The sequence below is a fragment of the Dendropsophus ebraccatus genome, chromosome 12 (assembly GCF_027789765.1).
Source record: "Dendropsophus ebraccatus isolate aDenEbr1 chromosome 12, aDenEbr1.pat, whole genome shotgun sequence".
Taxonomy (NCBI): domain Eukaryota; kingdom Metazoa; phylum Chordata; class Amphibia; order Anura; family Hylidae; genus Dendropsophus; species Dendropsophus ebraccatus.
The window spans coordinates 36,166,999-36,191,367 of NC_091465.1; the positions used below are offsets into that span (position 1 = coordinate 36,166,999).

A 24,369-nucleotide genomic window follows, 5' to 3' on the forward strand; every position below is an offset into this window, starting at 1 on the left:
TATGTATCAAAATGTGTACATAATGTTATCAAGTCTCAATAGCAATTAGGACATTTTACAAGGTACTAAGCCCTACTTAACAAGTTAGGAATGGACAAAGTTTCATTGGCTGTGTTCTTTTATGGTGTAAGGATGATGTCGTAGAACCCTTTAAAAAATTTTAATTTTTTTTTTTATTGTTTGCTATGTTCAACCCAAAACAAATACACTTCATCGAAAAGGTTGCTTGTTTCCACATTGGGTTTAGAAGACTATGCAGTGCCCAACCCCCTCTGTATTCCATGCTGTCTAAATACAGCATAATGAAGGCCACTGAGGCTTTGTTTTGCTTTGAAAACTTCTCTGCAAGGAGAGCCCTTCCCATCCAGAAGATTATATCTGGGTCAGAGAGCAAGCACAGATACAAACCCCTGGACTCCATGACAAAAGCTTTTCAAACATTAGCAGGTCATCCCCCCATCACGACCTTCTTAGCCCTTCAAAACATTTTTCTTTCATGGCCATCCAGTGGCAAAACCTCTCACACATCTTTGGTGAAAGACTCTGATCTCACTCACATCTATGAACACCCTACCTGAAATAGCTAATGGGTTCTAATCGGGACAACAGAAAAGGGAAAAGAGGTATCCTTGTTGATCCTTGACTTCTCTGGGGTTGAAAGACTTCATTTGTCAAAGAGCTACTTTAACTTTATTATAATCTTAACATAACCATAACTATCCAAAGATGTCATAATGACCCATGGATTAATGCGCCTATTGTCACACAAAAATGATCCAATCCCGAAAGGTCATGTAATGTTTTAGGGAAAGGGAAGCCTAGAATAGGGACGAGGCAGATTATTTTGCTTCCGTATTGGGAACCTGAGCTTCACAGTTGGTTCAAGCGTCAGATCTCTAAGACTTCCCATGTCGGTTTTATAACAAATAAGTCATGAACTTTCATAAAAAAAAAACTATATTTACATGCGTCATGGGTGCATGTTCCTCTGCTCAAGGTCAGCTTTTCAATGACAGCTGTAAAGCGGTAAACCCTTGGCTGTGTTTATACTAGAAGACAATTGTGAAAACATTGGAAGTAATAGGTATGAGACTTAAATAGAGGTGGTGGCCCTCAGGTTTAGGTTGCCACTCATCCGTTTTAAATGGGCAATGTATTGCCAGAAACCAGCCCAATGCTCAAAACAACGTTGTCTCCCTTAGCATGTTAAAGAACCACCTATTTTTGGCCTTGAGGATGCAGTAATTTGTTTGTTTTTTCATTAAATTCTAAGGGTCATAAGCATTTCATTTTTCAATTAACATTGCTATATGAATAGTGATAAGCAAACATCCCGATGTTCGGTTCGGATCGCAAACACGAACATAAAAAAAATTGTCATCGGTTCGTGTTTGCCGAATATTTGAACAAATAACGAACATACAGTAGAAGGTTACATTTCGTTTACGCACATGCATACAGATTATTAAGTGCAGAGCTTAAATTACGCAGTTGTGTACGTTCACAGGTTCCATTATGTTCGAAAATGTTGGTTATAACCATGTTGGTTATAACTATTCCAATCATAGCAGAAATTGTGCGCAATCGGCGAACATGAACAATTAGCGTCATGTTCATACTAACATACAAACATTTATAAATGAATACCAATTTTTATTTTTTTATTTTTTCAAATACTTTTAAATGGCCCCATTTTGGGGTACATGTTATTTATTCTTTAGCTTTTTAGCTTTTTAATTATTTATTAAATATTTTTAAAATGCAAAAAGAAAACAAAACAATTCTGCCCATTTTTTGTCATTTACAATTAAATAAAAATGATATCAAATATTTTGAATTGTGGTTTTTGTTGGCACTATTTTTGGGATACCTAAAAAATAATGTTTATTTTTTTATGGCATTCACAAAGCAATTTCAATAGCAGTTTAATTATATTTATCAGCAATGCCATATGTGTTTTTTTTTTCCTTTTCAAAAATGTTATTTTACTTTACTTAATTTTTTTAGTCCCTCTAGGCAATGTCACAATTTGATCTTCTGATTGCTTATATAATGCGTTAGTATACTCCATATACCAAATTATTATCGCCTATCAGTGTAATGCTGGCAGGTAATCCATAAGGCCATGCCTCTAGCACAGCTAATAGGCATATAGCTTATTGATAGGTCCCAAGCTGCTATGACAACTGTTGACACTTGTGACCGCAGGGTGCTGATGAGTGACAGAGGGGGCCCTCTCCTTCTGCCAAATCACTTACATGCGACAGTTGCTATTGACTATGGTGTTTATAAAGTGTAAACTGTTGGGATTCTAGTCATCTCTGATCCCGGTAGTTGCAGCAGCATTCTGGCTGTATAGTACAGCAGTGGTCCTGTGGATCAAAGTCTGGGCAAGCCGACAGTGATTCTGCAATCAGAAAGCTAGTAGTCCCGTGAGTAATTGTGGATTCACAATTACACACATAACCATTCGCACTTGCACTGATCCACTGATTGAAATGGTTGATCTGTGCCACAACTACAGACTGTACAGTGACTTGTTTGTTTTTGCAGCTCAGATCACCTCTATCTCCCGATCGGTATAGGTCTGAGCACTCAGACCAGAACCGATCAAAACTTTTGAAACTTCAAAAGTTTTTTTTATAACGACAGGTACACTTTAAAGCAACTCTGTACCCACAATCTGCCCCCCCTTCCCCGCCCCCCCCCCCAAAAAAAAACACTTATACCTTCAGATAGCTGCTTCTAATCCAATATCTGTTGTCCTGGGGTCCATTCGGCTGTTGGTGCAGTTATTGTCCTAAAAAAACTTTTAAACTTGCAGCCCTGTGCCAAACGGCCGTGGCCTAGAATTTGTGTGCATTAGGCTGGCACAACCTCCCTGTCCCTCATCCCCACCCTTCTCATCATTGGGAATGCCCCAGGCAGATTGTCTCCTATTCATCAGCTGTGAGAACACACATTCCTAATGATGAAGAGGGTGGGGAGGAGGGACGGTGGGGTGGTGCAAGGTTAGGGCATGGATACTCTAGGCCACGGCGGTTTGGCACAGGGCTGCAAGTTTTAAAGTGTTTTTTAGGAAAATAACTGCATCACCTGCCGAACGGACCCCAGGACAGATTTTGGAGTAAAAGCAGCTATCTGAATGTACAAGTGGTTTGGGGGGGACAGATTGTGAGTAGAGTCGCTTTAAGAACTGAAGTGGAAAATAAAGAATAGACTGATCTTTTACCTTTTCCATTCTTGTGTTTGGGAGTAAACATTGACTCTGAAAACCTGAAAGTGTGAATACATCCTTATATTAATCAATATTATTAGTCCTATAGGGCTGATCAGTCCATACACACGGCACAGACCCACATGATCCTGATTTGGTCATTGGTAAAACATTTCAACCAATGATCAACTTACATCTTACACAGGGCTAGTAAAATGAAACTAGCCTAACTCAGAGGGCTCCGGAGGGCATTCTGTTACTGCAAAAGAGATTGACATTGGACAACAGGCACTTCAGTGGATGTGCTCGCCATTTTATAATTTTAGTGTAAGAATCATTGAAAAAGTCAGGTCACGCTACAGTATTTTTAGGGGTTTACAGATGCACAGGTGATATGGCCTCCTCGCTTACTTGATCTCACCCTGTGTGACCTCAGGTTATCGGATTTTATGAAGTGCCAGGTCTTCTGTCACAGACTGGCATCAGTGTCAGATCTAAAGAACAACATTGGTCTGCATGTTGTCACAATTACAGAGTTGTAAATGGAGAGCATCGTTAAATAACAAGGGGGACATATTGAACATTTGTAGCATGATTTCTATAGCCACAGCACCACCTATATGTTGCTTTTTGCACTACAAATGGTGAATGCATTATCTGAAATGCTCATTGTCTGATTTTCATCTCATTTGGAGTAACAGAACGCCCTCCAGAGCCCTCTGAAGTAGTTTTGCTAACCCAGGATACGTAGAGCTTCAGACTTGAGTAATCTGCTGGTAAAGCTTAAATATTGCATTTAATGTGAGAAAGACAAGTGAAATATATTGTAAGTATTTTATACTCAGACTCCTCAGATATATAATAAGAATAGAAATCAGGGACAATATAAGAACCGAAGGCAAAATGCCACAGAACAATTTAGACCCCTCTATTTCTTTTGATGCCTATTTGATCCTTTTGGCATAACTTGCATAGAGAGACTCCTTTGATAAAGGGTTAAACTGAAAGGCATGCATTAAAATGACTACATTTCATGGTGTAGTGACTTCACTTTAATGGAACACCAATATTTCATCCAGTGCAGGACAGCCGCTATAGGAAATGCTGCCCCTTTCAGCACACTCTAAACCAAATCTCTTCAGTATCCCATCTGTTGGAGCTGTCCTGGGTCTTATATTTCATGCTTGAGATATCCGTTTAGCATCTGCCCAAGGTATTGTGTTGGTTCTCCATGTGACTGTGCTAAAGGGATGCACTGTATAGAAGAGCAGGAAATGAGGCAAAGTGGCTGGATGTAGGTAAACACTTTGGTATGTTTAGATGGAAAGAGTTTATTATGAATTAAGAGTGGAAGAGGAGATTAAGTAACATACAGTGGATATGATTCCTCCGGAGGTATTTACTTTATTCCTAATTGAATAAAAAAATAAAAAAAACTTACTAAGTAATAGCTCACAAACTTAAATAACATGTCACCAACTTTTAAAACTTAAGACTAAGAGTGGTATTACACAGGGCGATTATCGTTCGAAAAATCACTAGATTGTTCAGCTTTGAACAGTGATCGTTTTGTGTAATAGCAGGCAACGATTTAACGGCCAACGAGAAATCATTGATCTGGACCTATTTTCATCCTTGATCATTCACAAATGATCATTAGACGTAATAAGGCGTCATTCGCACGTTCCCTGGTCTATTAGAGAGGAAAGGACGACCGCAAGAACGACTGTAAGTAATTATTGAACTGTGTAATAGGGCGAACGATTAAGATCGTTCATCATCACGGTCGTTTGAAATTGTTTATCGCCAAAAAAATCGTCTAGTGTTATATTACACTATGGGTCCTTTTAGAATAAGAGATTTCTCGGCTGTGGGGGCCACAAATGAGATCACAAACAGCAGTCTATACTTACCAGCCACGCTGCTTGTGATCCGGCATCCGGTTCTCCGGTCCTCTGGCCGCCGGCTGTATATTCAGGCCACTGACTCTTCCAGAATGATTGACATCCAGAGGAGGCAGGGCCTAGAGATACAGAGAGCGCTAGGAATGCAAAGCCAGATACTGTATCAAAAGCAGCGTAGCTGGTAAGTATAGGCTGCTGCTAGTTATCTGGAAACTAACAGCACTGATATATACATTTGAGCTGTCAGTTTAACTTTATCTTTCTCAGATGCACAAACTAAGCAGCCAGTCAAAAAGCTTTAAGGCTGTGGGCATTTACACAGCTATCTCAGCAATGCCCAGTATGGGCTTGGCTATGATTGGCCAGGAGCCCCCCATGACCCCACTGTATATGAGAAAAAGTCACGGATCTCACTTGCCATTTGGGTTGAGACTAGCGTAGGGACAGGGTGCTGCTGACAGGCAAGGAAAGTAAGGCCGAGAGGTTTATTAATTGCTTGGGGTACAGAGAGGCCCAAGTAAACCACTACTTCCACTACTACTAGTGTTGAGCAAACTTTCCAAGCTGTCCATTCAGCACCCTATCGAGTCGATGAAAAGAAATGACCAATCACATAGATAGTGGAGCATGTTGTTCTGTGTCTGAATAAACCTACCACGTACATGTGGGCATCACAACTGGATAGCAGGGAAATAGACCAAGTGGTCCTGGTCTAATAAATCACAGTTTACATAATGAAGAGATGAATGTACAGAAGAGAAATCTACATACAGAGTTTAATTGCATTAACACAATGAAGGACAGCAAATGAATGGTTAGTTGTTAAAATAAATTATATTTACATTGCATTTTCATTGCATTACTGCATGTGTGAACACGCTTTAACCGGCAGCCGACATCGTTATCTTTGGCTGGTCTTCCTGAGATCAGTGATCTGTTTCCCGTATGGCTCTACTAGGCAATGTTCCCACCTAGCCAGAATCCTGCTCCACACCGATGAGGGGCAACATCCTGAAACAGGAAAGATACCTGGCCTTTGTTTTTCCTTTGTCATTACATTGACTAATTGGGCCACTTAATATGGTGGTTTTGGTGGTTTCCCTGCAGGAGCCACCCCTTGGCTGGGTCCTTCCCAGAGTGAAATCTGGTAAGTTTTGTGTTTTGAGACTCTTAAATGAGGCTCAAAATGCTCCCTTTTTTTTGCAAATTCTATTTCCCAGGGAGCAATGCACTAGGATTTCACTGCATTGAGCGCTTTTACCAGCAGCTGACAATGTTTTCCTTGGCTGGTCTCCCTGAGATCAGTGATATGTTTCCCATGTGTGAACACAGCCTAGAGTAAATCAATATTTGGTGTGATCAACTAGTGCCTTTAATAAAGCAACAATTCTTCCAGGTACACTTGCAGGGAAGAAAGGAAATGCAAAAAAGCTCTCACACCTCTTGAGCAAAGAGATGTCCCTTCAAGTCAAGTCTCGCTCAGTCAAGGAACTTTAGAACATTGACTGGGGATTTTATGTCAAGCCAAACAATCTCTCCAAAAGGAAAGATTTCCCATCTGCAGACAGCTGTTTCAGGGTTTTTGCCCCTTGTCAGTAAAGCAGAGTGTTGGCTAGCTAGTGAGAGGTCTATCGGCGTGGGTTGAGAGGTGAACAGGGATTTTGTTGATTGGTGCCAGGGGAACCACCTGAGGATTAATGCTGGAAAGACCAAGGAGATGGTGGTGGATTTCCGCAAACACAAATTTCCTCCAAGTCCAGTGGACGGACATTGTGATAGTGAACACGTATAAATATCTGGGTGTGGTCCTCAATAATAGGCTGGACTGGGCTGATCACATGGACTCACGGTACAGAAAGGGCCACAGCAGGCTCTACCTGCTCAGGAGGCTGAGGGCTTTTGGAGTCCAGGGGGCACTTCTTAGGACCTTCTTTAAAGGGGTGCTCCAGCATGGGGGCACTTTTTTGGGGGGACCGGGGAGGAGGTGGCTGAAATAAAAGACGTCCACTTACTTCCCCGGTTCCAGCGGCAGGTCCCGCATCTCAGAGCTCCGGTGCCTGGTTCCCGGACGCTTCCGGGTGTCTGACGATGCCCGAGACGCTACGTCTCAGGGCCGCTTAGCCACTCAGTGAAGGAGGCGGGATCCGAGCGGACTTCAAACTGATCCCGCCTACTTCACTGAGTGGCTCAGCGGCCCTGAGACGTAGCATCTCGGGCGGTGTCAGACATCCGTAAGCGGCCGGGCACCGGAGCGCCGTGATGCGGGACCCGCCGCTGGAACCGGGGAGGTAAGTGGACGTCTTTTATTTCGGCCACCTCCTCCCCGGTCCCCCCAAAAAAGTGCCCCCACGCTGGAGCACCCCTTTAACTCTGTAGTGGCATCAGCCATCTTCTTCGGAGTGGTTGCTGGGGGAGTGGCATATGAACCAGCGATAGGAACAAACTGGACAAGCTGATCAGAAGGGCCAGCTCTGTCCTTGGAAGCCCCCTGGAACCGGTGCAGGTGGTGGGGGAGCGAAGGATTTTGTCAGTGGTCAGCTCCATACTGGAGAATGACTCCCATCCTATGCACGAGACCATGATAGCACTGGGCAGTACTATCAGTGACCGTTTAAATCACCCAAAGTGCGAGAAGGAGCGATATTGGAAGTCCTTCCTTCCTGCAGCGGTTAGGCTGTACAACCAACACCGACCTTTGCAGAGATCACTCCACAAAAAGAACTAAAATAGTCTAATGTTTTATTGTATCTTTTTTACCTTTTTCTGCTCTTTTGTTTACTTTAATTGTAATGCCTTTACTTTACCTTTTTGTATGTGTAATATTTATGCTCTGTAACACACTGAATTTCCCAATGGTGGGACTATTAAAGGATTATCTTATCTTATTGGTTGCTAAGGCTTCCAACTGCCATTACTGCTGGGAAGCTGCAGCACTAATGATGTCACCTGTGTGTGCAGTGTGGAGATTCTCCCAGTCATTTCTATGGGTCGCTCTTCCCCAACGCTCTCCCCTCCTGTACATCTGGCAAGGACGAGACTTTGCTCTAACCTTCCCGGGCACCCAATGTATCTTCCTGCCAAATTTGGGGTCAAACTGTTCTTCTACTGCAAAATAACATACCCTTGACATGAGAAGAAAGTGAAGGGGCTGAACTATGAATGAAAACATTGGAGCTGCGATGCAGAAAAAATATCAGAAGTAATGGTGTGTTCAATACCAAGAAATACAGACAGATACTTATCCATCATGTAATGCCATCAGGGAGGCGTCTGATTGGTTCAAAGTTTATTCTGCAGCAGGACAATGACCCAAAACATACAGCCAATGCCATTAAGATATACTGTTTCTTCAATGTAAAGAAGAACAAAGTCCTGGAAGTGTCGATATGACCCTCAAAGTGCCATGATCTTACCATCATGGAGTCTGTCTGGGATGATATGAAGACAGAAGGATATAAGTAGTGACATTCCCAGATCTGTGGATAGTTGTCCAAGATGTCTTGAACTGCTCAGTAATGGTTTTAGTTATCACAAGAAACAATGCAATTGAGGTTTCTTGCCAATACGCTGCACAATGGGGATAAATTAATTTGGTAAAAGTGTTTGTGGATCTGACACCAATCTAGCCCGGGGTAGAAAATCCATGTACCAGCACTACAACACCTAGCTAGCCTTCACTGCACCAACTTCTGCAGAACCTCCAGCTTACCACATAAGTGTATCTAAGAAGAATAGATACTGTTGTGAAGGCAAAGGGTGGTCACACCATATATAAATTTGACTAAAAGAGGTACTCCAGGCAAAAAAAAAAAAAAAAATCAACCTTTTCCCTATCCACCGGATAGGGATCACTGGGGTCTGACCTTAGTACCGGGCCCCAGCTTCTGTGTAATAGAGCCGCAGGTATGGCATGTGACCTGCGGCTCTAATCATTTCTATGGAGTCAAAGGAAAGAGCAGAGTATAGCGTTCATCCGGCGTAGTCTGCTCTGTCACTCCATTGGAATGAATAGAGCCGCGGGTCATGTGCCGTACCTGCGGCTCTATTCATAATACAGAAGCAGGGCCCGATACAAAGATTGGCGGGGGGTAATGAGAAATGGGGAAAAGTAAATTTTTTTCTGGAACACCCCTTTAACCCTACAGTTTATGTTTTTTTTTTTTTTTAATAATAAGTTTGGAAATAATTATTTGCAGCATTTTCACAGCGGCCTAAAACTTTTGCAAAGAATGCTGTATGTGGTGATATAAACATAGGATGAACAATAACTACAAAGTAAACTCAACCCTAAAACGTTGCGCTTATCCCAGTAATTATTTTTCCCCAGTCATTAACCAAGTGACCAACTTTCCTGCGCAAAGAAGACAAATCAAAATGAGCAATATGACAATGGAATTAACTTTATTCTAACTGCAGATTTAAGGTATACAACCAAACATTTGCTATTTTTTGTTTTTTTTATGAGACTTATAAATAAAAATACAAAAAATGTTCACTACAAAAAAATTTATTTTACTGTTAGTAGGATGTAAAAAATATTTTCTTTGCTATACAAGGCACAAACTTCACTTAGTGACAATGTAGAGAGAAAAAAAATCCTGCAGCATTTTATTCAAATTTTTTTTCTCCCCCAAAAGGGGAAAAAAAGAAAAACAGAAAACGAAGGAGAGAATGAGAAACACTGTAGTTACAAAGAGATGCTTGTCTACACAGCATGGAGAGAGAAAGTGGCACGGAGAGGGAAAGTGTCAGTAATGTAGCTATGCCCTCTGGAGATTACTGCGTCTGCTCAGCAAAACAATAAAAAGAAAAAAAAATCCTTGCAAATAGGTTAACAAAAGCAACACAAAATTTACAAAAGCAGAAGCTCAATAAGGTATAATGTATCACACGTGAATAAAGTGTTAACCTAAACTATGTCATATTTAGCGCACTGTTTGTATCCTATTAAAAGACTGTAGATTATACAAAGAAAAATTGTCCCGAATAGGACGGCTGGATGATCTTTTTCAGGTCTCCCTAATACTAAAGTCCTCCACCAGTAATAGATGTTTTAGAACTTGCCTTAGAATGCTTTTGACTCAATTTCGACTAAACTATTCAATTCCAAATTAACTTGATATTTACGATTTATGCCAGACCCTCAAAGAGAGGAAAAAGAAAAAAACTTAAAGCCAGTTTCGTAGCATAATTTTTTTTTATAACCCACATCACATCCACAAGTCCCATCTGCCAGATCCACAAGCCTTATGACCTGAACAGAAAACCTCATAGCTCCCTATGATGCTATCAGATCAGGTGGCCAGATAGATGATCTGGCTGGGAATCAGGAACGTAACATGGATGCAAAAAGTTTGTATGTATTACGTTTGCTAACAGACCTTAGAGATGCCACAGGGACCATTTTTGTTTCTTCATTATTTCTCCCTCTTTAGCATCTTCCTCCTTCAAACTCACACATATTAGCCCTGTCTTTCCAAACCTCAAAAGAACTGGATATGGCAAAAATATTTTGTCAAATAATCAGACCCAATCAATATGTATGAATGTTGGATCTGGATTGGTGCAGGTCAATGCTGCCTGGATGGAAACAGAAAATACTTATCAACTGGAGTAAGGGAGGCCATATTAATTTAGAAGAGGAGGAACTAAATAAAAAGTTATTTTTTCTAAACAATCTTTGCAGAAATGGAGGGAAGAAAAATAGAATACTAATACACGTGCATAGTTGCTATATAGTGAAATGTATAGAATCCCCACTGGTTAGAGTAGATGGTGAATCCACAGTGCTATAGGTCTTTTAAGAAAGTCCTGTGTCGGTGTCAAGGCAGTATACAGGTGTCAGCATATAGTGGTTCCTATACTACTAAGATCATTCAGACATACTGGACACAGTTGTAGTTCTACTCTCCAGTGTCGTAACCCATCCATCATATTTTGTAAAGGTCATCGCTACAATCTTCAGCTAACACAGTCAAAACAACTAAGCATGAGTTAATGGTTAAAACAGGAAAGCAAAAGTGTTATACCACTTAAGACCAGATGGGTAGGACCTTAATAAATATACATATTCTAATAATAATATGATGCAGGTATAGCAATATTGCAATAACAGCAACTAACATACTGGCGGTAATAGGTCTAATGAAAGCAAACATTTGCCACACCCCATTTACGCTACACCACTAGCTAAGCCGTATGTGAGGTTACTACACAGCAACTATCAGGCTTTAACTTATGTTTATTCATCACCTTATATGAGCCTCTGTTTTGGTAAAACAAAAATACATAAAAAACTAAACATAAAAAAAGGGAGCGAGACAAAAACAAAACAAAAAAAACAAAACAAAGAAAGTATTTTAGGCAACGTAACCAGTGGGCACCCAATAAACTTAGGCAAAGGGTGCTGAGGTAGACTTAATGTTTAATCACTTTAATGCTTGAGGGTCTGCCAAAAAACTGTCAAACCCACCAGCAAAAAAATGGTTAATATCCATTCATAAACACTATATTCCATTTTATTTAATATTATTAGCATTATTATTTATAATTTTCTTGATTCTTTCTATTAATTTTTTGACAGCTTTTGCGACTGGCACTTGTGCTGTTACAATATGGAGGCTAGCAGAAGGAAAAACAAAACAAAAAACAAAAACAAAAAGAAAATACAGAAAAACTTAACAAAAACAACAGAATAAAATGTTACAAAAATTGGGGAAGGTAAAGGAAGCCACACTTTTCTAGGTCCCCTCAGGGCTGTTGGTCCGTAATGCTACAATATTTGTACATATATATGAACAGATCGTTTTGCTGTTTATCCAGGCCTCTTACAAAAGCACATGCAAAACACAACATGAGAGGTACAACAAGAACAACGGAACAGGCTGACTGCTTTGGAATCTGCTTCAGGAGTGACTGTATGGAGAAGGACGTGAGCCTATGAAAGCGCCGGTCGAGTGATGTTCCAGATATTGCAGGTATGAGGGGCTGTGTTCACGACCAAGTGATGATGATAGAATATAACAAAAGCATGACTTTTGCAATCATTGTGGTTACATGAGAGTCGGAGGCACTCTTTGATATACTTCCTGTATATAAACTTATTTCCTTTCTGTGTACTGCACTAACCTCAGATTGTAAGAGGTCTACAACACGGGTGTATAAAGTCTTTAAAATAACCCATTTGTCTTTCAGCATTGGACATTTTTTTTTACAAAATTTTGTGCGTGTTTAAATTTTTATTTTTAACAATGCGGTTTTCTTCTTTTTGCCTCCAGCTTCCCAAAAGGGAGTAAAAAATTACAAAATAATGAGGGCAAAAGTAACTTTGCTTTTGTGCCTATTGAAATGCAATCTTTATTAAAAGGCATGTCACTGAATAACAGATGAAAAGTGTAATTTGTAAGTTTCCAAAAACTTGGGTTTAGCCAATTTGGAAAAATTTAAGAGAAAGAAAAAAAAAAAAAAAAAAACTTGAATCCACAAAACTTCAATGTTTCAGTAATAGTAGCACGGCCACTCCTAATCTCCCATCCAAAGCATGCTGTTCCGTTACAGAACAATTGTGATAAACTGCAGCAGTTTTTTTTTTTTTTAATTAATACATATGTTTGGTAGCTGGACACAGTTTTCCTGCAATTTTTTCCCACATTTTCTTTAAAAAAAAAAATGTTTAGGCACAAAGAATTAAAGAAGCCTTCTCTGACAATACAGCTGGCAATATTAAAACCCAAAAACTCATCAAATATAACACACAAAAAGGGATGAGGTGTTCTGAGATGAGAAAAACCAAATGGACGTGTTAATGCTATGGGATCAAACATGGATTTTTGCACAGTACAGTGTTAAAACGCATCTTAGTACTTTGTGTAATAATGTATTTTAAACTAAATAGTCAGAGAAACTTATACAATGGTTACATTTTTCTCTGCTGCTGCATTGTATTGTAATAATCGTTATCGATGTGAAATTATTTAGGGACTTTTAGAGTTTTGGGGAAAAAATTATCTAGAAGATTAAAAAACAGTAGTAATTTCAATTCACCTGTTTTTTTAATACTCGTCTTTTCTTTATTGTTCACTTTTTATCATGAAAAAATTGCATCTTTTTAAAGGGTGCCTCTCTTTTGGATTATATGACAGGATTCCCTTTTGAACCTTCATCAAGTCCATAGTGGGCTTCTAAGGCATGCGATATACAGAACTGCCAAAAGCTCCATAGACTTGCTTTGTAAGTTAATGGTGCTTTCGCCCTTCGTAGACTGCTTGCTTTAGGAGTTGACTATGAACCTGCCAGGGTTTTAACAGGTATTTTGCCACATGATTCAAATGAGAGATATCATTTAAAAGATAATGTTTTTGAAAGAAGCCAATTGTTTAAATTCTATAAAGTCTCCAATAAATGACAGCGTGTAAAGGGCGGGCTGACAAATTGAAAAGCGGTAATTTTTTTTGTTTTTAGTCTTCCTCAAAAATTGTCATCTGGGGAATGAAATACTGAAATGGGACAGAAACATGACTGACAAAACCAGTCTGCAACCTGGCCATAGGTAGGGAGGGAAAGAAAAAATAAAAATGAATGTCAGCTATGAAAAGTATTTGTCAGGATCCTGTACGGAAAACTGTATCTTACATTCCAATGCCAGCTAGAAGCAGAGTTTCCGAATAAGCACAATACTGTATGACTTTCAATACAACTTAACACGCAGGTTACAGCTTGGACCGTGCGTGTACACATACATACGCACACATACATACACACAGAGTCTGATTCACATTACAAAAAAAATATATATATATAGATATACAGAATATGTAGGCTCAAAACTGACAAAAAGACTAACAAATATTACAAAAATATCACAACTCTGTGTATATTTGCCCTTCCCCTAACAATATTCCATGTTTTTGTGAAGTTTGAGGAGGAGAAAATTCAGAGCATACCGCTTAGGGAGGGGATAGTGGGGAGGAAAAGTTTGTGTTTGTTTGTTTTTTGTGGAACAACGACTTTTTATAATCCCTTTTCCTGTGTCTGGTGAGGAAATTCATAAAACACTTTACATTTCTGCCTTGAATATTTTGGCCGGCTAAACATCTTTTGAACACGAGTCAGCATTGATACATACTGTGAAAAATATATATTTATATCTGCCAACAGAGTTAATACTTTCATCACCTTCACATTATGATTATAAAAAAAACAAACAAAAAAACATCTAAACTTCTATTCACAAATTCAAGTTTAAACCACAGATCCTTCAGTCACCCTCCCCCTATTTACGAGAGCTACTATAAAAAGTCTCTAACATGGGGAGCCATTTTAACCATCCAAAGCAACTTTTAAGATAAAATGGCAGAAGACAACAGCAGTATCCTAACCCCTTTATACAATCAAGGAGGTCAAAAATTTTGGCCCCTTTGTAGTAAAGGTCAATATTTCTCCTCTGTTTTTTCCCATTTTCCCAAGTAAGGCTACCTACAAAATAATCCCCTATACCTCTTATATTTATATAAATGCAGCTTAAATCACAAATCAAAATAGCCAAAATAAAAACAAAAACAAAAAAGTGAGATGAAAACGATTTCATTAAGCGTAAAATAAGATTAACATGGAACAGCATAGGAAAAAAAATGAACATAAAATAATTAACCCACTGGCAGAGGGACCTATGAAGCATTGTTTTCAAATGTTTTGTAGGTATCTCTTCCAGCAACAGGTTAAGAGGTAGCTTTGATGAAGAAATAAAATAAAAAAAAAAAAAAAGCCCAAGCGCAATGCAAAAGGGCTAAGTCAACCCTAGATTTAATACCATATTTGGTACAAAACAAAACAAAAAAAAAAAAATCAAAGAAATAACACACTGTCATCTTGCCCATTCTCAATTTGGCACATTTCTCCTACAATGTGTCAAAAAAACAAAAACAAAAAAAAAAACATATGCCTATTAGGCATCACTAAACATGAGGTCGTCAAAAAAAAAATAAAAAAAAATTCAAGTACAATGTGCTAAACATAACAAAATTAAACAATTATATACATAGAAGCAGCCCCTATTATTTAATTGGCCTCTGAAAACATAACGACAAAGTCACAAGAGGATGTTGAGAATTCAGTTTGTTTGCTTTTGTTGTGGAGAAACGGGAAAGGTACAAATGAACCAAACACATCCATTTACAATAGTGGCTCTAATGTTGAAAGGTTTGGTCTGGTTCGTATCCATTTGAAAGCAACAGATCTCTCAGGCCAATTGCCATTTAAATGAATATCTTAATGCCGCCCAACTTTTTTTCTTTTTTGTGTTTCATTAACCCTTGTTGCCAGGATTATCACTTGCCTCCAAGCAATGGGATTGCCCATTGAATTATGAAGAATAAGTACTTTCCAAAGTGCTCAGCTTCAAAGATCTTCCTAGCCGTTACAGCAAGTCACCAAATTCCCACCACTCTAAATAAATGGTGGATCGATTGGAGGAAGATTGGGAACTAATGAAACATACAAACTAGACATCCAAACTGAACTAAGTGGATTGAGGACAAACTTAAATATGAGGCTTTAACCTCCTTCAGTGCTACGAAAAACAGGTGAATACCAAGTGGTATTACAGTCTATGCTCCATACTAGAGCACAATATTAGTTTTATACAATCCAGTTTATCTGGTTTGATCACTATAATCATCCGAAAAGAATCTAGATCATACGGCCAAATCTAATCTTATAACAAGATGATGAAATGTTATGTGAAATAAATTTATAACTTATTTTTCATAATTGCAAATTACATTATTTCAATATTGAAAATTTCTGGAAATCCAAAAATTTGCTATGGTCCGGCCGGTACAGAAACCATACTGTGTTAAGAACTGCTCTGGCTACTGAAAACCATCTCATTCTTAATCTTCTATCCAAATTTTGGAAAAAATAAAAAATAAATCTGTAACATTTAGAAAAACTTTTAGCTTTCTACATCAAAAGCCAAAAAGGATGGATGTGTTTGATTTTTTTGCTCTTACGTGGATTTTTTTTTTTTTTTTTTTAGAGGTTTGTATTGCTCGGCCTTCCCAATATCATGTTCAAATCACCTCCCTTACAAATGTTTTGACTTTTCCTATTAAACATAGCACAAGTACAAGTAGGTCTTTTCGATTCTCCAGTCGGCAGGGATGTCCTCCGGTTTGTGGCTCTTCATGTGCTTCTGCATGGCAGATAGGCTGGGACAGTATTCCAGGCAGATGGTACACTGGTAAGGAGAGGCTCCATTGTGGGTTCGGAGATGTTTGATCATGGCAGAATAATCTCGCGAGCGCTGGTGGCATAATTTGCACTCAAATGGTTTTTCACCTATTAAAATGAAAGAGATATTAAGGAAACAGTAAAATAAAACATACAGTAGCATATATAGCACTCTCATGGATGACCATTCATTACAGTAGTTACCATACAACGCACTAGGGCTGCCAGAATCCCTTTCCTTTTTGGCTCTAGTGGATACCCTGACCTCTCAATGATGTCCGTATAGACATGGGTTTTCTTCCAAATTTATTTGGTACTATTTCATAGCATTTCAATTGTCGTATTTTTTCTAAGGTTCACTTACACATTATAAGAGAAATCTGGCAATTCTAAAAGCCGGCAGCCTGGGGGAAGGGGGGAATGATGAGCGTCAGGCTCTGGGATCTCCATGGTGTCCACGTCATGTACTAGCTGATGGACTGTCTGCTAAGCCAGTCATTGACTAGGGCGAAACGCCACTCCAGTAACTGATTGGCTGAGCGGTCAGTCCATCAGCCGGGACAGGCATTTTCCTCCGAGTTGTGACATCATCACATCGCAGGGGGGAAAGAACCTCCGGCGGGGGTCCACGGCCGCTCACTGTAGGCACGTGGAGAGGCAAGTTCCTACTGCAATTAATCTGACCTATTCATATGGGAGCTCTGCTTTATGAAACTTATGCTTTTAACATAAGGCTTACTTACAAATGGACACATTTGCAGACAATGACCTTCTGAAACTTACCTGTATGAACTCTGTAATGTGTTTCCAGTTGGTGCTTTAGACTGAATTTCTTTCCGCAGCCATTACACTCGTAAGGTTTTTCTCCCGTGTGGATTCGCTTGTGACCCTTCAGTGTACTTTCATCCCGGAAACAACTTCCGCAAAATTCACACTCATACGGGTGATCACCTGAAAATACAAGATGTGTCATAAATGCGTAGTAAAGACTAGAAGGGATATGTAAATCTATTAATGTAATTTTTCACACAACTTGATTATTTTTTCTTTATATATGAGTGATTTATGCATAGCAACCTTAAAAAAAAAAAAAAACAATCTGTCACCACTGAAGCCATTGGGGGTGGTCCCCAGCCTCTTCCCTTCACCCCACAGGCCTTGACTGATAATCTCTTCCTGTTTGGGTATAACAAAAAAGAAAAAAAAAAAAAATCTTTCAATCAAGACTGGTGAGAAAGGCAGAAGTCACTAAGGACCACCCACATGACCCATGATGAAGGCAGCACGAAAATGACAACATGTTCTCCAAGTATATCATAACTAGAATTTTCACATCACAGGCATCTTCTTAAATAACCAAAACTGTATATAAGGTGGGCTGAACAGCTGGGATCAGAGACTACACAAGTTCAGCTGTCAGTCATGGTTCAGTCACAATTCAGCTTGGTCGCCTATTAATCATATGGTTATGGAAAGAGGAAACATCACAGGGCATTGGCATGGTATATGGCAGGTTTGGTATTTATTTTTATAACCTATTCATGATGTTTTTTCCCCCCAGATTTGTGGGCTGTCATAGAGAACATACTGCACTACCCAATTTATACATTCACAAAACATGACATAACGCACTGTATCAATGGGGTCAGACAAGACTGGTTACGAAGAGTTTCATAGAGGATCTGCCAACATCTCAGTAAAAAACAGATGCCAGGATGCCAGTCTGAACAGACACAGAATTATTTATGTGTGCATATGTTTAGTCTTTCCAGTCGAAAGGAATTAAGAAAGCATATAGGATATGTTGCATGTATGTATAGCATAACTATTATTGGTGCAAAGCTCAACACATTAGTAATAATAATAATAATAATAATAATAAACAATAACAACAATAATAGGCTGCGTGCATGTGCAGACGTAGCATAATGATACATGAACACACCCTGTTTATGTGGTACACATCCTCTCCAGCATTCAGCCAAGACTAGAGACAGAAAATATAATAAAGAGGGTGACAGGCCCGTGGCTCTTTATTTATGTCAGAAGGCAGAGCAAGGACAATAAAACCAGATTGATCACCGCAGCCCCAGCTCATGAATATTTAAAATATTACTGATTCCACTTGTCACTGTAATTGCAATTTTCTGCGGGCTGCGGATCGGAGGCCCTTGCGTTTACGGCGGGGGAACAAGGGCGCCTGTATTTTTTCCTCGGCCGGCCTGCCAAGCGTGTAATGTTCTCGTTGCTTCATACATTTTCTCCGACTCCCGGAGACTTTAAGTCATCCGCAATGACCTACGTTTTTTCATTATCCTGGTGTCAGAGCGCGGCTGTGCCTCTGCATAAATTGTCCTCCTGGTTACATGTGCTCTATCTACTTGTATTCTTTTATTACACTCCTTATTTCCAGCTCCCAAACTATAAACATTTGATTAAAAAAATACAAATAAAATTTTACAGGTACTTCTAATCATCTGTATCCGAGAGTAGATCAGAAGGCGTTACAATGCTGCAAAAATTAAAGGCAGCCCCTAATCTATCTAATATGTGTAATTCTTAATAGACTTCAATACATAATTAAGATCAAGTCATGCATAATCGGCCTCTTGTGACTGTGTTAAACAAGTGTTTGTACTGGAGAAGAGAGGAGAAGAGTTGAAGTGCGTAGGCACCTGGGAGGATAAATATGATGGAACCATTTACAAAGAACCCCTTGAAAATCTATCAATTCTCAAACTATTTGTTTTACGTATGCATATACCATGCACATAGAGAGCTTCGCCCAATGGCTGAAGGAGGCCAAGTCATTTTGTATTCTATAGTATGTGCGGAGAGAGTGTGTGGTGGTAAAGAGCTTTTCGGAAGCCAATGACAAGCCATCAATGCACTTCTTTGTCACCATGTTCAACCATATAAAAGTGACAATGTATGTGAAGCCAATTCAAAAGGTGACCAAAGTTGACAACCAACATGGCCACACCATCACAAGGAAAGGAAACTAAAAGGCTGTTTGAGTACCATATGGAAGGGTAGTGTCTACCAGTGCAGTTCCCTATTCTGGTTCATAGAGAAGGTTCCAAATTATGACGTCTAAATGCTCAACACTTGCGTTTGAACTTTTACACCATGTCCGACTTAATACAGTAAATTAATATTTTTAGCTGAAAACCCTACTTAAAGAATAGCAGTCTACTTCTTTAGGCTAGTTTAGCATTGACTTTAAAGGAACATAGCAAGTTCTAAATTGACTGAAAGATGGTGTTTGTCCACCTTATCGCTACAGTTTTTCAATTTACATAAAAGGTATACAAGAAAAGCAACCACTTTCTGTAATTCCAACAGGGGTTGCTTTATTTTCTAGAAATTGTTTCAACCTGTCCTTGGGTTATTCCTGGTAGTGTATTTAAAGCCCATTATTGATAACATCATGCATGACATATTCTAGGTTAGGTTGTTCAAGTAGAGAAAAGAAACAAAAACATATGCTTTGAAATGATGTGTAGTGGCCCCATTTATCTTTGAGACTCCTCTCTGCCAGCCATTAAGGGGTTTGAAAAACATGACCACTCTCTTCCAGAGACAGCACCACTTTTGTCTCCAGTTTGGGTTCAGGTTTTCATTTAATTGCAAATGACATCTCAACTGGAGACAAGTCGTGCTGTCTCTGGAAGAAAGAGGCCATGTTTTTCTTAGGCTGGATAGCCCCTTTAATACCAAGAGCATTTTATATGATGGGATAATATAAAACATAGTTTTAAAGGGGTTATTCAGCGCTACAAAAACATGGCCAATTTCTTCCAGAGGCAGCACCACTCTTATCTCTAGTTCAGGTGCGGTTTGCAATGAAGCTCCATTCACTATAATGGAACCAAGTTACAAAACCCCACCCAACCTGGAGACAAGAATGGTACTGTCTCTGAAAGAAAGTGGCCATGTTTTTGTAGCGCTTGATAACCCCTTGAAAGAAGTTCTGAAGAATATCCCTTGACATACTTGGTTCTGCTGAAAAAGATCCTGCGACCAAAAGGTCAATGGGTATATGAGTGAATGTCCGTGTATAGCCTGGTATCACCATAGAGAGGGCAATTCAGTTTATACTACTGTAAAACCCACTAGAGTCTTGAAATAACAAAGCCAGGAGCAGAGGGAAGCCTTTGTCAGAAACTTTATGAAAAATGACAAGATAATTAAAATGTTGCCCATTTGGTTCAACTTTATCACTGCCAAAAGATTTACATTTTAATTTATTTTGTACAAATGGGACTACCCCTGTGGCCAGAAGAAAGGCAGCATCCTACAGTTCCCTCTCACCCCTATTGCACAGCTATTATGATAGTACATCAAGAGTCCCTCTAAATCAATGCCAGGAGGCTGACAGTGGCTTTGCTATCAAACACAGCTGCTGATGTTAAGCACACAGACTGGGCACGCATGCTGAAGACACCTCTTGCATTATTAATGAAAGCACGCGCCGCTCTGCAGCACAAGACAAGGAGGGGGGATCAATTGTCTACCTATTACACTTCCTACCCTTCTCGGAGAAAAATGTCGAGCGCTGGTCAGTGGTGGAGAATAAAGAGCTGCCGTGAATTATGCAGACTTCACGTAGAGGATTTTATTAATATTTTTCTGTAATGAGCAACTATTCAAATGGTTGGGAGAAAAATTTCTTTGGTGGCAAAGTTATCTAAGGTAAAGGAGGTGAAACCAGTGCTTCTTCTATATAATGTAGTCTATGAACCAGACCTATCAAGCTGCCCAAGACTCACACGGTTTGGTTCTCCCCATAGCAACCAATCATAGATCACCATTAATCTAAGCCAAAGCTCATTAAGATATAAAACCTGAGCTGTGATTGGTTGCTGCGGGAAAAGCCAGACAGTGTAGGTTGATAAATCTTGGACCATGTCACTCATAGGTCCATAGCTTTGATTCACAAAATGGCAAGTGTGGTATCCACTACTCATTATGTGACATCTCGAAGATACAACTAAGAATTTTATTTAATTATTTTTTTTTTACATCGGCAGATATCTGCTGATGTTGTGATGGCTTATTGCTTGAATGGCAAACAAAAGAAAGCCAGAAAATAAGATTTCAATAAGGAATTGTTATTTGAGCAAAGGCAGTCTCTCTTTTCAATGGCATCTGGATACAGTGAAATTACACAGTCTAAAGAAATAAAACGCTGAACAGCGCTGTCCATGGTACTGTAAAAAGTCTTCTTACCCGTGTGAGAGCGAAGGTGGCGTTTTAGTGCGGTATGGCTTGGAAAAGTCCTGTTGCACTCACTGCAAATGTAACTTCGCACTCCTGCGTGGACCTCCATGTGCTGTTGGAGAGCAGTCTGAGTCTGAAACCGCTTCCCGCAGAGGAGACAGAACACAGCCATATCTGAACCTGAAAGAAATACAGATGAGGAGATGTCACTTACAGGTTCTACACCACTTACATTGTTCAATTCTAAAAGACACAGCAGGAGCTGTGAGCATTCTGCAGCCAGCTTAGTATCTACCTATAGAAGCCTAGCCTCCAACCTATGCAGGAGACTATTGACATGTTCATTAAGTATAGTGGTAGACATCTGGAATATATAAAATAATGTGGTTCTTTCAGCACTAGTAGATTGAGATTTTGACACACATTCAAGTAAGGCTTTTAAGGTTCCTTTTGGGACAGGCAGACGCATGCCTGAAATAAGCACTGATCTAGAAGATGGCTTATGGTCTTACATGGTTTTAGGATTGTGTGGCCAGGACCTTATTAATGATCTCTCCAATATTCACTTTGTTTATATAGGGAGATGTGAAGCTGACCAACAATGATTTTTGGTGTTGCACAATCCTAGTGATCAACAGACGAACCAGTAATTGGTCGTTGCCTAGCTTATTGCTGTATCTATTACACAGAGCAACAATCGGTCTACTAGGCTAGGTAATCAACAAAAATAGGAGAAAGCTGGCACTACCGTGTGCTCCCCCAGCAGGGATAGGTATACACAAGCTGCCTTTCAGGAGTCTTCTGTCACGGGTGCAGTTGTGCTAACTTAACTAAGCAGGTATGAATATCAACCAATGAAAAATAAAAGCGGTGGCGAGTGCCGCTTTCATTGTTTCTACATTGGTAGGCTAGATAATCACCCTGTGTAAAAGGCCCTTAAAGAGGTATTCCTATTTTTGGTAGTCATGCCCTATTCACAGTATGCACAGGATAGTGCATAACTGAGATAGCTGGAGGTCTGACCAGTGGGGACCCCCAAGATCTTGAGAACGGGAACGCCAAATTCTTGTTGAATAGAGCTGCAGGCTTGGAGCACACAGCATATTTCCATTAACTGTCTATGGAGCCGCCAAGGTCAAATGCAGCTTTTGGTGGCTCCATAGAAAAAGAATAGAGTTGTAGAAATTTTGATGTCCCCATTCTGAAGATTGTGAGGGGCTATTCTGTGCATACTGTGAATAGGGCATAACTAACCAAGTCTAAATCCCCACCTACAAATAGGGTTAACCAATAGTTGAAAAGGGTCCTCCGAGCCCTCTCAGATACCAAGGCCAAGCAGCAACTGAGGTTATTAGAGAACTCTAATCTTTCTTCTACCTTATTTTAGATTTCACATTTCTTTATATTCACAATCACATTACAAAAACTTTGATTTACATATTTATCTGGAATTCAGATGAAAAGAAACTCATTAAATCAAAATGAAAGGGAGAAAGAAAATCTAAAACATTCCGAGAATGGATACAGTACATACTCCATTCCAATCCAAAATGAGATACACGTAATTGATGGAAAAGTCAGCTAGAATCACGATAAGGGTGCCTTCACACCTACCGACTTTCAGCGTTAATAACGCTGTAAGTCGGCTAGGTCCTGGCAGATCACTGTCATTACATACACGCAGCTGCGTGTATGTAAATCTGCCGGCCGCTTAACCCCTTCTGATGCCGGCCGCCTCCCGCTCCAGCTCTGTATACATTACCTGTCCTCGCTCCACGGGGTCCCGGCGTACTGCTCTCCCGCCTGGCCAATCAGTGGCTGCGGCTGGGCAACACACTGATTGGCCGGGCGCGAGAGCAGGACGCCGGGATCGCGTGGAGCGAGGAGGTATGTATACAGAGCGGAGCGGGAGGCGGCCGGCATCAGAAGGGGTTAAGCGGCCGGCAGATTTACATGCACGTAGCGGTCGTTCAGACCACTGCGTGTATGTAATGACAGTGATCTGCCAGGACCTAGCCGAATCGCAGCGTTATTAACACTGCGAGTCGGTAGGTGTGAAGGCACCCTAAGATGGTTTACTAGGGAACAAGGTGTGTCATTTACCCAAAGCTAGGTAGGAAATAAAAGATGATAAATATGTTAATAAGACTATCAAATATTATATGTAAGTATTTTGTCATTACAGCAGGACCAAAAATGGAATCTAGAATCTGATTTGTGGTTATTGGCATCTGCTCCACAGCAGAAGTTTTGATAAACCTTCTCCATAGACCACCAAAAAAAAAAACAAAAAAACACTTGGTTGATTGAATAGCAATATTAACCCAAGTTGAAATAATTATCAAATCGAGAGAGAGAGAGAGAGAGAGAGAGAGAGAGAGAGAGAGAGAGAGAGAGAGAGAGAGAGAGAGAGAGAGAGAGAGAGAGAGAGAGAGAGAGAGAGAGAGAGAGAGAGAGAGGCAAAAATTAAAGGGGTATTCTGGGCAACAGTGAAAAATCCAGGGGGCACAGGGAGTGTTGGGATCATAATAAAGAGGTCCTATTTCCCTGTCCCCACAGTGCAGCGTCACGGCACGTGGTCCTCTGTCAAGTTCCCAATACTGTGATGTCACAACCCCACAAAATAAAATGCCTCATGAGTGAGTGAGGCGGAACACAGCTGCAGTCACTGACTGGCTGAGCGGGTAGTTCCTGTGGGCCTGTGATGATTCAGGAGAGCAGATGCTGACAGAGAGATGATACATCTGGGTCTATGTCTGACCTATATATCACAGGTATCTGGCATTGTTAGCAGTG

The 24,369-nt window shown here is 40.0% G+C and overlaps 1 protein-coding gene across 4 annotated transcripts in view; it reads right to left on the minus strand.

Annotated features, from left to right (window-relative positions):
- Positions 1-12,084: 12,084 nt before the first annotated feature.
- Positions 12,085-24,369, minus strand: part of ZBTB16 (zinc finger and BTB domain containing 16) — a 105,192-nt gene continuing 92,907 nt past the window's right edge. For all 4 annotated transcript variants that reach the window (XM_069948745.1, XM_069948747.1, XM_069948748.1 and 1 more), the window contains exons 5-7: positions 21,583-21,753; positions 17,134-17,301; positions 12,085-16,458 (exon numbers count right to left, since the gene is read on the minus strand). In XM_069948745.1, the coding sequence (XP_069804846.1) occupies positions 16,229-16,458; positions 17,134-17,301; positions 21,583-21,753 (569 nt within the window). In that variant the 3' untranslated portion in view covers positions 12,085-16,228. The remainder of the gene's footprint in view (positions 16,459-17,133; positions 17,302-21,582; positions 21,754-24,369) is intronic.